The sequence below is a fragment of the Engraulis encrasicolus genome, chromosome 14 (genome assembly GCF_034702125.1).
Source record: "Engraulis encrasicolus isolate BLACKSEA-1 chromosome 14, IST_EnEncr_1.0, whole genome shotgun sequence".
NCBI lineage: Eukaryota > Metazoa > Chordata > Actinopteri > Clupeiformes > Engraulidae > Engraulis > Engraulis encrasicolus.
In genome coordinates, this window is record NC_085870.1 from 29,799,310 (window position 1) to 29,815,953 (window position 16,644).

General features: G+C 43.1%; 1 protein-coding gene across 1 annotated transcript in view; it reads right to left on the reverse strand.

The window, feature by feature from the left end:
- Window positions 1-2,004: 2,004 nt before the first annotated feature.
- Window positions 2,005-16,644, reverse strand: part of nfasca (neurofascin homolog (chicken) a) — a 100,974-nt gene continuing 86,334 nt past the window's right edge. The window contains exons 25-27 of the mRNA XM_063215381.1: window positions 12,563-12,694; window positions 12,102-12,171; window positions 2,005-6,277 (exon numbers count right to left, since the gene is read on the reverse strand). Coding sequence (XP_063071451.1) covers window positions 6,052-6,277; window positions 12,102-12,171; window positions 12,563-12,694 — 428 coding nt within the window. The 3' untranslated portion in view covers window positions 2,005-6,051. The remainder of the gene's footprint in view (window positions 6,278-12,101; window positions 12,172-12,562; window positions 12,695-16,644) is intronic.

Consider the following 16,644-nt stretch of genomic DNA (forward strand, 5'->3'; position numbering starts at 1 on the left):
TGCCGTGATGGATGACTCACCGGTTATGGAGAAGAGAATGGCTTGACCATATGTGTCCATCTGCATGTGTGTATATATATCTCCACATCACTCCTAAAATGTTTAGAGAGGTAATATAGTCAAGCCAATCAAGGTAAAATGTCTGGAACAGTAAACTCTGATATATTGTAAACATTACACAAATGGTTAATGTTGTTGGTGGAATTTGGTCTTTTTTAAACTTATGGTAATATATTTTTGCTCTGAGACACAGAAAAACAGACAAAATATAAATGGTACGCCACAATTAGCATGGAAAAAGAGATATGATTTCTTAATTATATTATGCTCTGCATGATTGCCCACTCATTAAATTGCCCCTCTGATAGCTTTCTCCAGTTGGCTATGAAACCACAATGCGAGAAAAATAATAATGAGTTAAAAGCCATGCTTGTTTTAAATAAACTCTACTAGGCGAGGCAATGTTAAAATTGGCTGGCTTCTATGTGCAAATAATTTAACAAGAGAATTGTAAGCTAATATTATTCAACTTTGTATCATTAAAAAAGTAGGACAATCTAGGGCCCTATTCTTTCCAAGTACTGAAAATCTGATGATCTGATCTTTGTTTTCCAAGTAAGTATACAAAAACACAGCTCAGACATCAATAAAAAGTGGAACATGCCCGCATCCAAATATTCTGTTTGTTTTTATGTAAATCTGCATAATTATTTATACCGCATGTGTGATGTCATACCAAAAAACAAACACTGCACTTGCAATGGTGACCTCCTAAGCATATATTTACAAAAAGCCTCTGAATAGTAATTCAGTCATAGACAGCCACTCTAAATTTTCTGTGACATTTTGTTGACATTCGGGTCATAAAAAGTAGCAAAAAATGCATTCTGCCCTTGAAGGCTCTGGTGAGTAATGCACAATATACTGTGGCTTTAGCCAAGAGCCACTCTGTAAAATTGGGAAATCCCCAACTGAAAAAGGTTTTTGTGTGTCAGAGGGGTGAACTGAATCATCCATAAAGCAGTATAAATCTTGCAGCGGGGTCTGAGGAGCGAGGGTGCCAAGCGTGACCTGCCACAGCACTCTGGGAGATTGCATTTGAAAAGGGGCCGTTTTCCACACAGGCTGGGGACAGGGGTGTGCGGAGCTGGCTGGCAGGAGCGGCAGGAGCCCAAAACACCTGCGTCTCTCAGGAAAACATAAAAGGCTGTGTGTGTGTGTGAGAGAGAGAGAGAGAGACAGACAGACAGACAGACAGACAGACAGACAGAGAGAGAGAGAGAGAGAGAGAGAGAGAGAGAGAGAGAGAGAGAGAGAGAGAGAGAGAGAGAGAGAGATAAAGAGAGAGAGAGACAGAGAGAGAGAGAGAGAGGGGGGGGGTGTCAGGAGATTATGAGCCCCACATGTTTTCTCCCCCCACTTGAGACATAGTTAGTCAGTGCTGAACCCTGTACCCCTAAATTACACTTGTGGTCAGCAGACATATTGAAAGGATTAAGGAGGGAAGAGGGGTTGTGCTAATGATTTGAGTTCAAGGGTCAATATGAAAGAACAGTGAATCACTGCGAATGGATATTGATATTAACATATTAAAGAGAATGTAATGCTGAGATGTTTAACAAGGGAAACATAAAGGGAAAAATAACGAATTTTCTGTTTTTTATTTATTCTTATGCCAATGATCTGAGTGCAAAGGGCAATATCAAAGAACAATACATCACTGTATACTAGCATTGACATACTGAAGTAAATTAAATGCTGTGATATTTAACTAGGGAAAAAATAAGTAATCTTGGTATTTTATTTACGCATAGTCTTCAGTATGACCACACTATGCTGATGTACTAATTAATTATGCATGAATCATCTGTACTGTGGCCATTTAACGTTTCATCTTCCATCTTTGTATGTAAAATCCCCTCAAGACAGCTTTTGTCATGGTGTTTTCACTATGATTGAAAGATCTCTTTATTCCCCTCCTCAGTAAATCAGATCCATTAAGCATTATAGTAAAATGTGCATACTGTACAGGATGAAATATAAATGTGTGACACAATTAAAGACAGGATGCTTGTTTTTTTGAGAAAATGACATAGCTTTTACTATAAAGAAAGGCGTTTCTAGCAAGTTGCAGCATCTCATCATACACGCATACACTGTGAATATGGTAATATGCCATTTACTTAGCTTTTTGACATAACATACAAACACTGGTTGCCCAAGAAGAAGTACTTCAAAAGCTGCTCCCACACACTTGACAGTAAAAATGCAAAACACAAAATCCTTACAAATTAAGTCAAAAAGAGCCCAATGTCATTATTAATGATAATGATAATAATAATGATTATGATGATAATGACGAGATGATTAAGACTTTATGATGCAGTATGTGCCTTATTTGTATACATTTGTAGGTTAGCAAAACAAAATAAAAGCGAATGTTGTGACTATGAAAAAGGTAGACGTAACAATAATAATGATGTTATGACTGCATGGTTGAAAGAATCCGCCTGTGAAGAACACAGCATAAGACACAGCTCTTGCTACAGACATTGAGGTTATCCACATGAAACATGTTGAACAAAGAACAAAGTGAGGAACTTGGAGATTATCAAGCCTGAACACATCACAGAGAGAGGCCAAAGCTTGGATGCAATGTTGTGTTTTCTTTTTCTCTTTTTTGAATAGAATTCCATTGGTAAATCCAATGGAACCACTGAATGCATTAGGATTCTTAAGGAAGCGTATGTGAGGATGATGGCATTGCTTTGTTGTAGCTGTTATCAGTGTGGCCCCTCTGTGTACCATGGACCATAGACATGTATACCTCTATCATATCTATGTGTGGGACTACAGTCCCGGCCTTGGTCCCCCCTATAATATGTCAGTGCCAGAGTGCCCCCTTTAGGCCATTACAGAAAGGGAACACACCATTTACCTCCAGAGAAGACAAAAAAAGAAGAATTAGTAGAAGGTGGTATATACGTAGATGCTGAAAGAGTGACAGTTGACAGTGTTGGCTATGACCATCAGAGGTCTGAGAGCAGCAGCAACACAGTTTCACTGCAGGTGCAGAACCACGTTAGACATCCTGTAAGCTCAACAGCTGGAGGTACAAACTCTTCTGAGGGGTAGAGGGGATGGGGGCAGGTGGGGGCTTTGGGGTTGGGGGTGTCAGTCAGGCTGGCAGGTGAAAGGCAGAAGCCCCGCATAAAGGGCACAAGGACCTTTAGAAAGACACGGTCGAGGAAGATAAAGGAAACCAGAAAACAAAACAAAACAAAAATAAAACACAGCACACAATCCAAGTGGGCACTTTTGTCCTCTTTAGTGTGGTGTGTGGCTAGAATGCTACGTTACAGTTCTTAGAATATTTGCTATTTACAACTGCCAGCAAACATCCTTCACAGGTTCCCGTCGAGAGAGAGAACAATGACACACAGATTGCTGTAAGGACTGAACGGTATCAACAAAAGCCCTGGGCTGTTTTCTGGGTGTGGCTGTCTACGTTTCCGCCATTTTGGGACTGAACCAAGTGTCAGGAGCTTCCGTCTGCTTACGCACCTAGCCTACGACAGCCTACATAAATATTTACATAGAACAGGACATCTTTTGGGTTTTAATTTATGTTAAATAAATAAACAATATATTTTTTCTGTGTCATGTAAAAATTATATTAAATAAATTCTAAATATAAACACGTAATAACAATAATACAACAATAATACTAGAGGAGCAGCAGAGTAAACTGATAAAACATTTCCATTATTATGACAGTGGCATTAGTGAGTTTCACAGCAAGAAAAAAGGAAAGGAAAGGAAACCACTCCTGCCTTTAATATTAAACGAGAGCCTATATTAAACTGAAAAAAGAAGCGATTAGTGTTTTTGAAGCTCTCTGCAGTGGCAATATATATATAAAAAATGGCAATTTAGTCAATGACACATTAATAAAGCTCTATACGTGATATAAATCAAACTGAACACAAACATACAAACTATCGCCTCAGCTGCAGCTTTAGGAAAACAAGCTGAGGCGTTTTGATGGAAAGAAGCAGGCTATAGGCTGATGGGCTGCTGCATGTTACCATAGCTACATAAACATCCCCGGGTGCTCCATCACGCTACTCCAGAGCAGGCCATTCTCTGACTGGAGTCTCTGTTGGAGATGGGACTCTATGTATACGTGTCTTGGCATCAAGAGCACAAGCAAGTTACTGTAAGTGTTTTTGTGTCAAATGTGTTCCAATGGGTCTTCTTAACTGGTGTCTAATCATCACTTGTGCGACTTATCACGTTAAATTGAAATCCTTCAAGATTACTTGTGAAACTATTCTGGCCCTTACACTAATCTGGCAGAATTTTTAGGAACCAGACAACCATTTTGATTCCTAAACTGTGTTGAAACTAATGTCCTCCCCATTGCAGAGTCTAGAGAGTAAAGACCAAGCACATACAGTATATTCAATAAGTATGGAAGCAATCCCAGGCTCCTAGTGGTCAAATAAATTTGCAGTGTGAACAGTTGCAGATCTGAAGAGTAAAGGACGGGCATAGACACACAGCAAGTCGGGCTGCAGTTAGAACAACAGTCACAGACACATTTGAGTTCAACTTGAGTACCGTAGTATGTGTGAACACGCGGTTTTGGGCTAAAGCACGCTCCTCTTGTCTGACCTTTCATTGTCTTTTGCACTAATATACTAACATGCTTCAAAATAATACATCTTTTTAGGCATTTACAACTCCGACCACTTTTGCGCTGTTTGACAAAGACGTTATGTGTCAAATGGTTACACATACAAATTTTGCCAAAAAAGGAAATAAACATTGCGCTCACATGTGTTACGACATGAAAATGTCTCAATAAAATGCTGACAAAAAAATGAAACAGTGACCTAAGGCAGGGGGAACAGAATGCACAACAACAGGGAAACAAAACAGGTGATTCTTGACCCCATAAACCTACAAAAACATGTTGTGAATATATAGTGCATAGTTTTTGCAGGGCACAGGAAAAAAAAAAACAATATTGTGCCAGGACTGTTTCTCTTTTTTCCCCTCCTACAGCATTCATGTATATTCATGAACATACTCAGTCACCAGAAGCCCAACTGGATAAACAAACAAACAAACAAGAAACAAAAACAAATCTCTCAGCGCAGAAATATCAATATGATAAACGTATCATGCTGTCCATCCGCTTGCTCACCGCAGATATGTCACATAGGGGCTTCGCTTCTGTGTGTCGCATTTGTCTTTGTTGCAAAAAAAAAACAAAAAATAGAGGACAGGTGAGTCTGGGCGAAGGGCAGTGGGGATTCTAAGCAGGATTTTCTTCAAAGAGCAGAGCAGAGCAAATCAAATCGAAATCAAAATTAAAAATCAATTGCTTTTAAGCCACAAAAGCTGGAAATTAGGACATGGTCTGGGCTCCATTCCTGCCCCAGAGCTCTCGAGGAGTCATTGTGTGTGTGTGTTGAAGGGGGAGTGCCCAGAAAAAAAGAGGGAAAGGGGTGGGAAAGGGGGGTCATTGTTGTTTTGACATCACCCCAGCCATTCTTTCATAGTTTTCATTTTTCGTTGTTGTCATTGTTGCTCCTAGTTATAGCTTTTTCCATAAGCCAAAGACAGTAGTCCGTCCTTCGATCTGTCCTACATGCCAGTTGGAGCGACCAGTGCTACTGCATTCCCCCTACATGCCCGTGATCCACTAACTGAGGGAGCATCTCCTCAATTCTCTCCCCTCCACGTTAACGTGTGTGAATGAATTAACATTTCTCTCGTTCTATTTTCTCTACTTCTGACGTGTTTGTGTGTGATAGCACCCTGTGTCCACAAGGAGGCGCCCTGAGCAGGCTGGAGGGTTTGGTTTGGGGTGGGGGGGGGTGGGTGCGGTCGTTTAGGTGTAGGAATAGGTGTGTAGGGGGGTAAGAGTGTGTTGTGTGGGGTGGGTGTTCGGTAAGGGTACGTTGGGCTGGGCTGGGCTGGGCTGGGTTGGGTTGAGGTCGGGTGCGCGTCGCGGCACTATTGACGCTTTCGTTTCGTGTGCTATGCCAGCGAGTAGATGGCGTTGACGGGCGAGGTGGCCTCGGAGCTCTCGTTGCCCTCCGTCTCCTCCTTGTCCTTCTTGACGGTGTACTGGCCGATGAAGGAGCCGTCCTCGTTGAACTGGCCGTCGCCGCACTCGCCGTACTCCACCAGGCTGTCGTCGCTCTCCTTCACCTGGCCGTCCAGCGACGTCTGGCTGCCCTGCAGAGGCTTGTTGTCCTCGTCACTTCTGTGGAGGGTTGAGTTGGTTTTTTGAAAGCAGAGGAGAACAAGTTTGACAGAGAGAGTAAGAGAGAGAGAGAGAGAGAGAGAGAGAGAGAGAGAGAGAGAGAGAGAGAGAGAGAAGGACAGATACAAAGTGACAGAGATGGACAGAGGAAATAGAGACAGAGGCAGAGAGAGCAAGAGAGAGCAAGAGAGAGAGAGAGAGAGAGAGAGAGAATGAGCAAGAGAGAGCAGAATAGAGAGGATAACAGAAAAAAGGGAAGAAGAAGAAGAAGGAAAAGGTTTGGGAAAAGGGGGAAGAGTAGAGGAAAATATGTAAGTCTGTGTTAAGGGTTCTTCGGGTGCAAAAGCAGAAGCTTAGAAAACGCCTCATGCTGGGTGTGTTAAGGGAACATTTTAAGTCGCTATGAGAGGCTTTAAAAATAAATTTATGCTATGCATACAAAGCATTCTGCTGCTGCAGCGTGCACAAACACCGCACTCGCATCCATACTCCCACACACACCCCAAGCACACACACACCGTTACACTTTATTCTCCTCTCTCTCTCTCTCTCTCTCTCTCTCTCTCTCTCTCTCTCTCTCTCTCTCTCTCTCTCTCTTTCACTCTCTCACTTGCTCGAACAGCTCAGCACACGCTAGTATACTCTTGCACACACCCATTTTCCTCTCCATCTTCTCCTTTGCTTTGCTGACTGGAGGGAGATCACAGAGCACAGAGGAATCAGACAGATAGAAAGATAGATAGAGAGAGGGAGAGAGAGAGAGAGAGAGAGAGAGAGAGAGACAGAGAGAGAGGGAGAGAGAGAGAGAGACAGAGAGAGAGACAGACAGAGAGCGAGCGAGCGAGAGCGAGAGCGAGAGCGAGAGCGAGAGCGAGAGAGAGAGAGAGAGTGAGAGAGTGAGAGAGAGAGAGAGATCGAACAGGAGCAGCTGAGCAGTGGCTGCCATACAGTGCGCCGTGACTTACCAGCAGCAGCCCGCTCAACAGCCTCCAAACTAAAACACACAGGTCTGTTACCTCAAAAAGACTCATCCGCATACACGAAGCATAATGCACTGTGAAATAACAGCATTGACAGGAGAAGAGAGGAACTCACTATGCACAGCACTTGCTGCTGCACATGAATGAGCATCACGCCATTCGAGCATCATCATCAAGTCTAAGTATAGACCAAAGAGGTACTCCAGGCCTATTTATACGTCTGCACTAGTCAGGAGTCGAGATTTAGCAAGACTGACTAAATGAATGCCAATGTAGCTCTTCGCAATTACAGAGATAGCGTTCCAATTTAGTCCAAGTCCAACTAGCCGTTAACATTCTCTGAATGTTGCAGTACGAAAGATTAAAATCTTCTATAAGACTAGAATCTGAGGCACACAAGAACACACAGTACGACAGTAAGTGGTGTTCGGTAGAGATGCAAGGAATTTGTACTCTAGTGCAGTAGTCAACAGCTGTCGGGAGAAACGTTTATGTTTCGCCTCCGAGCTATGCTTTTAGTGATGATGTCATCACTTTATTAGCACTTTCAGGAAAGAAATGAAATCTGCAACGGAGCAAAATTGCAGAGGCTCTTCCTTCCGCCCAAAAACGGGGCTACAGCCCACGCAATGTCATTCCCACACATGCAGTCTGAAGCTGTTGTCAAACCTCCTATCAGGGCTTTAAAAAGCTGTACTTCCCCATGCACCGTGCCCATCAGGGCCGCGTGCCCCTTTACGCACCAGTACAAGCAGACTAGCGGTTCTTTCCCCCCAAAAATTACAGCAGTCTCTTGACAAAAGGGGTACTTTTTACGAGAAAAAAACAAAGGATAAAGGGATGCAAGGCTCAATCTGTCAACCTTTCTACACAAGTCTGAAGAGGTTTTTTATTTCACTGTTTCTCGTTCTCCTCGGATGGATGTTGAAGGGCTGTGGATATGGACTTTATCGCCTAGTGTGGTGGAGGGAGCTGGGGCTCTGCTTGTTAATATCGCCCACCTCCTGATGCTGAGAGCAGCGGTCCATCACAGCCCCCCCTCAGCCATCTCGATCGCTAAGATGCTCTTAGCCTTAGCTTTTCATTTTCAACTTCGAGCGTAAAGCGAGCCAAGTGCTATCATCGATCCTTATCAAAAACAAGTAAAAAAAAACAAGTTTTCAAATAAAAAATAAATAAAAACCAGTCACACTTTGGTTCTAAACCAGAGGATGGAGGCTCCGCAACATGCAGCATGCCAAGTCACCAGGTCAATCGGAGACAAACTTGTATCAGCGCAAGAGTCTCATGAATTAACCACGTTTGCTGCAAGAGACAATCTGCAGTGTCTTCATGACGACATTCGACTTGAAAAAAAAAATCCTGGACCCCACCGTGAAGAACAAGGATCCTTTTTTCTGATCTTCTGGAGACAGACTTAGACATTCTCAGATAATAAACTAGAAATTCTCCAACAAGTTATGTTTGGGTTTTAATCAAAGACCTCCCCCTGTTTGCCTCAGGCACAAGTGGGGGCGAAATAGGAGAGTGGTTAGGTGGGTGGTGTTGATGACACTAACCGACACCCTTCATTTACAGGAAGGAAGGAAGCTTACAATACGTAGCCAATTGCTATGCCCTCACCTGAGTTGGGTTCATTTCAACCACTAGGAAAAGACTTAGCGTGTGGTACTCAAATTAGCTCTCGGAGAAAGGAGTGGCAAGAACCAGAGAAGGGGGAAAATGTGCTTATGTGGCAACAGTAGATTTCACTTAAACAGGGAAGGACATGGACCTAGGCTCGCTGGCAAAGTGCTGCCGCACCGTTTTATATTTTTAGATGCAGTCAGGAACAGTAACAATCAAAATGTCTGCTGAAATCAAATGCCAGTACCACAGCTGACAAAGCCAAATATTGCATGACATTTGGTTTGTGACTAGCTAGAAGACAAGTTGGTTTTAGTGAGGACAATAAACGTAGGTTTGGGTAAGAGGATTAAACAGATTACTGTGGGGAATTTCATACCATATTAGCTTGTGTTATTTGTGCAGGGAACTGTGACATTTAGTAACATATTTCAGGTGATTATTATAAAATATCTCCAACTTCCATTTTGTAAATCTGGTACCGACTCAGTCTCACTCCCCAAAGTATATGTCTGAGGAGTACAGACATGGTCTGCCAGCTCAAAGACTATCAGAGACAGACCCCTGTCAATACAATAAAGGAAGCTGGGGGCTGGAAGATATTTATGCGGGAGGGATTGTAGTAGTGTTATTTGAATAAAACCCAAACACAAGACAAATAAATATGCAATTAACTTTAGAGGTTAACAGCTCAAAGCCTAGTTGCATCGAGAGCTTCACCTGTCACCTTCACCTTCTCTTTCAAGAGACCTTTATAGGAGAAAATAAGAAGAAAAGAGAGAAAAAGTCGAATACAGGAGGAGGGAGAGGAAACAAAACAAACATCAACAGGACATAAAAAGAGTGGAAGTTCAGCATACACAGAAGGCATCAGCTGCAATGCGTCCCGAGCAACATACAGTACCACTCTGCAAAGAAGTGGCCAGTACACTGGAGTCAAGGGGACCTGGTATTTGTGTGTGTGTGTGTGTGTGTGTGTGTGTGTGTGTGTGTGTGTGTGTGTGTGTGTGTGTGTGTGTGTGTGTGTGTGTGTGTGTGTGTGTGTGTGTGTGTGTGTGTGTGTGTGTGTGAGAGAGAGAGAGTGTCTGTGTTTCTACTCTCTCACTTAGTCTTAAGAAACAGAACCAGTAGGCAGTTAGAGAACTTTCGTTCATGCAGGTCGACTGTGTCTGATCACCAAGCGACTATGCCTGCCTGCTCAATATTCTGCCATTTTGAATAGGTGCAGAGAATTACTATACTGACTCCTGTGAAAGGAATGCTTGCGTTCATTCAGTTCAAGGGTGCCAAACTGTGCCATGTTTATGGAGGCTAACTCTGTCAATTTCCGAATTACACGATCCGTTTCAGCCGTAGAATTTAACTAGAAGTGCAAAAAAGGGTGAAACAAAAAGAAGACGGCAAGGAAGTGCTACTGTGCAAGCACATAGCTGCCACACATTATGCCCTTAGTCATTATCATTTAAACCGTTCTGAAATAGAATTTGCTCTTTTTTGTGTACCCTTATGACAAGCAGTTATAAGCAAGATCTGTAGCATAATAAAGCGCAAGTATTGGGCAGCACAATAATGACGTGTTGTTTGACACCCCTGAATGCAGTAAAGCACACACAGAGTCGTGTACTCCCGTCCCATCCTGTTGAGAACGTTAGCCATCGGCATGCTCGAACTCAGAGAGGGGGGGATGCCGTGCGCAGACCAAGTACCTGTTCTCGTTTCTTTACCAAACCGGATGCCATTTTCAGTGAGGAGGTGAAGGGAGGAGAGAGACACGAGAGAAAGAGAGAGGACGAAAGAGGGAGAGAGAAAGAGGGAGGGAGGGAGGGAAGGAGGGAGGAGGGAAGGAATGTTGTGAAAGAGAGGTGAGGAGGAGAGAAAGACACACATTGGAGCTGGACCGTTAGCATGAGGATTTGGTATTACGAGTACTGTCGGTATTATCAGCAGTCAATGTCAGGCAGCCAAGTGGATCTGATGTCATTAGTGAGCATTATATGGCTCTGATAAACCGGTTAAATCCTGTTATATGCACTTAGCATCACTTAAATGGGACACTTGGACATGGTGAGACAGACTCTTTTAGTAGAGGCTCTCAACAGAAGGAAAGACCTTTACGATAATGTGAACCAGTGTAGTACAGACTCTTTAGAAGTTCTCAACAAAAATAAAGACTTAAAGACTAGTACCGGGTGAGTATATGTCACAGGGAAGAGAGGGAAGGAGGAAACTGAAATGTAAGTATGTTAAAGTATGAAAAATCGTGATAAACCACAAAATTAGACTCTTCATGCAGAGGATTTGTTTGTCTTGTGGGGCATCTATTGAGATGTGGTTGGAAAGGTAGCGCTAAGCTAATCAGCATGGCCATATTATACGCTGTACACAGGGGGTCTTTGGGGCTGCTGCCCAGGGCTTTCCTAAGGCTATACCTGGGGGGATGCTGACATAACAGAACCATTAAAACAGGTAAAGGTGAGAAACTGGGGCACCCTATGTGCTTCAATGGTAGATAATAGCTTTAAGCACCATATACAGTAGTATACAGAGTGATATACAGTAATAGCATGAATATAATAATGACGGTGCTGAAAAAGGCAGCCAAGTGCCTTGAGGATTTTTAAATTATTCTACAGCTGAGAGCTGCTTTGGGCTTGTGGTGAAGCGCGCCTAAGGTTTTCTGCAGTAGCAGGATTCATCCAGTGAAGAGGGCTCACGCTGAAGCACACACCACTGGAGACTGTTGGTTTTGTATGTAATGTGGGCAATCGATCACAATCTGCCATCTGTTATTTGTCGAAAACTTGCCTGAGCCCATACAAAAATAATGTGGCATACAAATATACGTATATTATGTAATATCATTTCGCAAACAAATCCATCATAAAGTGTTATGTTGTTGTGGCTAAGGGGTGCGTGTGTGTGTGTGTGTGTGTGTGAAACTTTGTTTACGACGTTCGCGTAAATGGATTAAGGTTATTGAGTTGTGACAAAGAGACAGTCAGTAGTGACAGAAAGACAGACAGTTGTGTGCGCAGAGCTCTGTAGTAGAACCTGCAACGAGCAGAAGAAAGTCACTAAATAACGGGAAGCACACCTCCGCTTCTACTAAAACACGCCAGTCCAAACTAATATATCCAACAAACATACACACAAACACATCATTTCTAATTCATGACCAGAAGTGCACATTACTGAGTCAAATCCTTGAAACTTACTGGTAGTCAAAGGATCCATCCTGGTCCTTATGGTCGACGGGATCTAGAGGGAGGTCTTTTTTATCCCTCACTAGAGAGAAGAAAAGACAGATGTTTAATGCAGGGAACATTGCTGATTGACTGTAAAACCTTCAATGTAAAACATTGTAAAACTTTTAATGACTGTAAAATGATTATGAAAAAAAAACTCAAACATGAGAGGCTCTGGAGAGCTGGTGAAGAGATAGAGAGCTCCACAGAAGCACTGTGTGATTGCTGGATCTCGCCACTCCCCGCCCTCATACAGTGGGGGGAGTCAGAGTGCGTGGGGAGACAGCGCAGGTACCTTTTGACAGGTTGGCTGGCCCGGCCCGGCCCGGCCGTCAAAACACTGTCAAAAAGCCAAAGAGGTGGGAGGGGGAGTCCACACAGTAATCATTGAGGAGATTCAGCAAAAACATAGTAAAGGTAAGCCGCCCAACCTGGATACTTTCCTCCCCGGCTCCTCTTGATGAAGCACACTATGAGGAGGATGAGCACGATGAGGGCCACCGCACACATGAGGCCGATGAACCAGCCCTGAGTGGCAATGTCCACCGAGTCTGTGGTGATGGCTGTGGTGGGTGGGGGGGGGCAGGCACAGCAGGGCAGGTGACAAACATATGGGGAAAGAGAAGAAAAGAGGGGAGGAAGACAGAGAGAGAGAGAGAGAGAGAGAGAGTGAGACATCAGTCAGGCATCACTTTGGCGGCCATTTTGTGCTGAGCCAGACAGTGAGGTGCGACATGGCTTTCATTCTTTGAAAGCAAAACTACAAAGTGAATTAGAAACATACAGTGCCCTCCATAATTATTGGCACCCCTGGTTGAGATGTGTTAAAAGCCTTAAAATAAATTCAGTGTTTATTGCAGAAGAATACTGTCACACTGAAAATTGTAGGAAAATGTAGCCTTCAACTCAAATGAATTGTAAGAAAATAAAAAAATCCCTGACTAAAAAATAATTATTTTTCATTAAATCACCTGTTCCACAATTATTGGCACCCTTAACAATTCCCAGGAAATAAATATAATTGAAGCATTTCTGTCATTTCTACAGTAGTTTACAAAGTTTACCAGAGTATGTAGGAACATTTAATTAGTAATTCATCACTTCCTGTTTCCCTGGGGTATAAATATGACGTGACACCGAGGCCATTTCTCTTATCCACTCTTAAACATGGGAAAGACAAAGGAACACAGCATACAAGTGAGGCAGATGTGCGTCGACCTTCACAGGTCAGGCAGAGGCTACAAGAAGATTGCCACTCAACTGCAGCTGCCCATATCCACTGTGAGAGGAATAATTAAGAAGTTCAAAACAACTGGAACAGTGGTAAACAAGCCTGGACGAGGACCCAAGTTTATTTTGCCACCACGCACAGTGAGGAGGATGGTAAGAGAAATCAAAAGATCTCCAAAGCTCACTGTTACAGAATTACAACAAATGGTAGCATCCTGGGGTCACAAAGTCTCCAAATTAACCATCAGGCGCTGTCTACACGCCAACAAGCTGTTTGGGAGGCATGCACGGAGAAAACCTTTCCTCACTCACAATCATAAACGCAAGCGTCTGGAGTTCGCCAAGCGGTATTGGGGCTTCAACTGGGACCGTGTGCTTTGGTCAGATGAGACCAAGATTGAGCTTTTTGGCAACAAACACTCTAAGTGGGTCTGGCGTACCACGAAAGATGCGCATGCTGAAAAGCACCTCATACCCACTGTGAAGTATGGGGGTGGGTCAGTGATGCTGTGGGGCTGTTTCGCTTCCAAAGGCCCTGGGAACCTTGTTAGGGTGCATGGCATCATGAATGCTTTGAAATACCAGGACATTTTAAATCAAAATCTGTTGCCCTCTGCCCGAAAGCTGAAGCTGGGTCGTCACTGGGTCTTTCAGCAAGACAATGACCCTAAACATATGGCCAAATCTACACAGAAATGGTTCACCAGACACAAAATCAAGCTCCTCCCATGGCCATCTCAGTCCCCTGACCTCAACCCCATTGAGAACCTGTGGGGTAAGTTGAAGAGGAGAGTACAGAGGAGAGGACCCAGGTCTCTGGATGATTTAGAGAGATTCTGCAAAGATGAATGGCTGAAGATCCCTCTTTCTGTCTTTTCCCATCTTGTGAAACATTATAGGAGAAGATTAGGTGCTGTTTTGTTGGCAAAAAGGGGTTGTACAAAATATTAACACCAGGGGTGCTAATAATTGTGACACACATTATTTGATGTCAAATAATTATTTCTTTATGTGGGATTTTTTCCCCACTGAATAAATGCACTTGTATTGAAGGTTGGATTTTTGTCTTTTTTTCCATTAAGGTCCCATATTATTTAGAAAAAAAATAAAATAATTGGAAGCTAAAAAACACATCTCAACCAGGGGTGCCAATAATTATGGAGGGCACTGTATTATATCATATCATATCATATCATATACTTTTATTTAGAAATGAATACATGTACATTATACATAATATTAGAATATATATAATTTTGTTTCAAAAAAACAAATGTGACATTATCAGTTTACAGATTATCAGTTACAACAAGATTCCCTGAGAAAATAATAACCATATAGTGTTGTCATGTGGTGGTCATCAGTGGTGGTTACATTGAAACACATGTAGCCTACTGTAGAGCACTCACAGCTTAAAGAGTCTTCACTCTTATGTCATTCCATATAACGTACACATCAAAATGTTCCATTGTATCATTATGCACTGACTTCACTTGCCAAACAAAAAAAGTGTCCTCAAATGAAACGAGAAACATAGGGTGGAGGGTGGTTGTGAGTTGTTGATAACATGAAAACATATCTACAACACTTTAAAAAACCACACAGCATGATGGCCATAACTTGGAGCCATACACACTAGCCAACACAAGTATGCACAAACATTGTTTTATTTTAAAAATGTCTTTACTATAAACGGGGTTCAGCATTCCATAAATAGTTCTTCAAAGCAATATCAAATGTGCTGCACAGTTTGTAGACGAAGTCTAGAAGGTGCTATTAAGGTTTAGAGCGTAGAACTATACCGCAAACATGTTTATTGATATATACCAGACTTTAGCTGCTAAAGAATACACCAGAAGCCTACCATCCCAGTAGTCATGTTGCTGCGCTTAGATCCACTCGGACAGCAAACTATGCAGAACTCAAATTGTACAGTACTCTCTTGTCTTGTACAGCTCTGTGGCAGGCAGCTCTGTTGCTCACCTCGGCTGGTCTCAAAGGTGACGAAGGGGCTGCTGATGTGGTGTTGCTCGTGCGAGAACACCCTCAGCTGATACTTTGCACCCTCCACCAGACCAGCCAGCTTAATGCGCGGCAGGCTTACCGACACCGTCTTCCGACTGTTGGTACCTTCAGGAATGGGAAAGGAAGTTGGGACACATACGTACACAAGAGGACGAATGCCCATCAAACGTGCGGAGACAGGGGGTGGGAAGGGGGACAGAGCGCCCCATCTCACCCATGCTCCCACCAAGACTCCAGTGCACAACAGGTCACATGCATGGAGGGGCGCCGGCAGGGGTGGAAAGTTACAGGTAGCACGAAGCTAAAGGCCCGCCACTGACAGAGGGCCCTTTAAAGTGTATTTAATAATACAAAATAATGAAATTAAGAATAAAATAATAAGGAAATCATTGTATTTTATTCTACTGAATGATATGAAATCTGTCATGGGCTCAAATAGTTCTAGCAGCGCCCCTGCTGCATGGACCGTCACCTGCTTCCATGGGAACGAGAAGATCTCAGCAAGATCTCTTGAGACAAGAGCAGCAGACCTCCTGACTATTTGAGTCTCCATGTTGAGAATGCTCAACAATGCATACATACTACAACAAAATTACTAAAACCAAAAAAATAATTTTGAAATGATGGATAAATATGGTGCTGTACTGTTAAGTCAATCAACTGACCACTTTCCCTTCTGCATAAATTGGCAGAAAGGACCATTAGCTGGCAGGTGCTTGGAATCCTAAATGAAACAGGAGGAACGCTATGTCTCAGTAACCCATGAAGCACTGCTCCATCTCGCTGGCAGATGGCAACACAGCCCAACGAATGTGCTCGCCTTTCAAAATATGAGAGACGCCACACGATGAGAGCATGCATGACTTTGGAAATGCCAAAAGGCCTTTAACCAGCATTGGCATCATCATGCACCGTCATGCAGTTGGCTTGCAGTTAGGCAAGTTGAGTAGACGAAATTGACGACGGACAAAGAAATGATGAATGAAAACAAGAAGGTGGTGATAAACGAAAGAAAGAAAGAAAGAAACGAAACAAGCTTCGGTGGGACCCAGCAAGTCTAGAAAGGGCCATGGAGGGGACGGTGTCTTGAAAGCATCATACCAAAGAGTGTATCTGAAGAACGGAAAGCCAGGAACTGGTATTATGGTAAAGAGAGTCAAGTAGGAAGAGCCAAGTCTACGGTCGAGTCATTCAGCCTCAAAGTCGTAACTTTTCTTTCTTGCACATGCACTACAATGTGTCACTTGGCTTTGGGGTT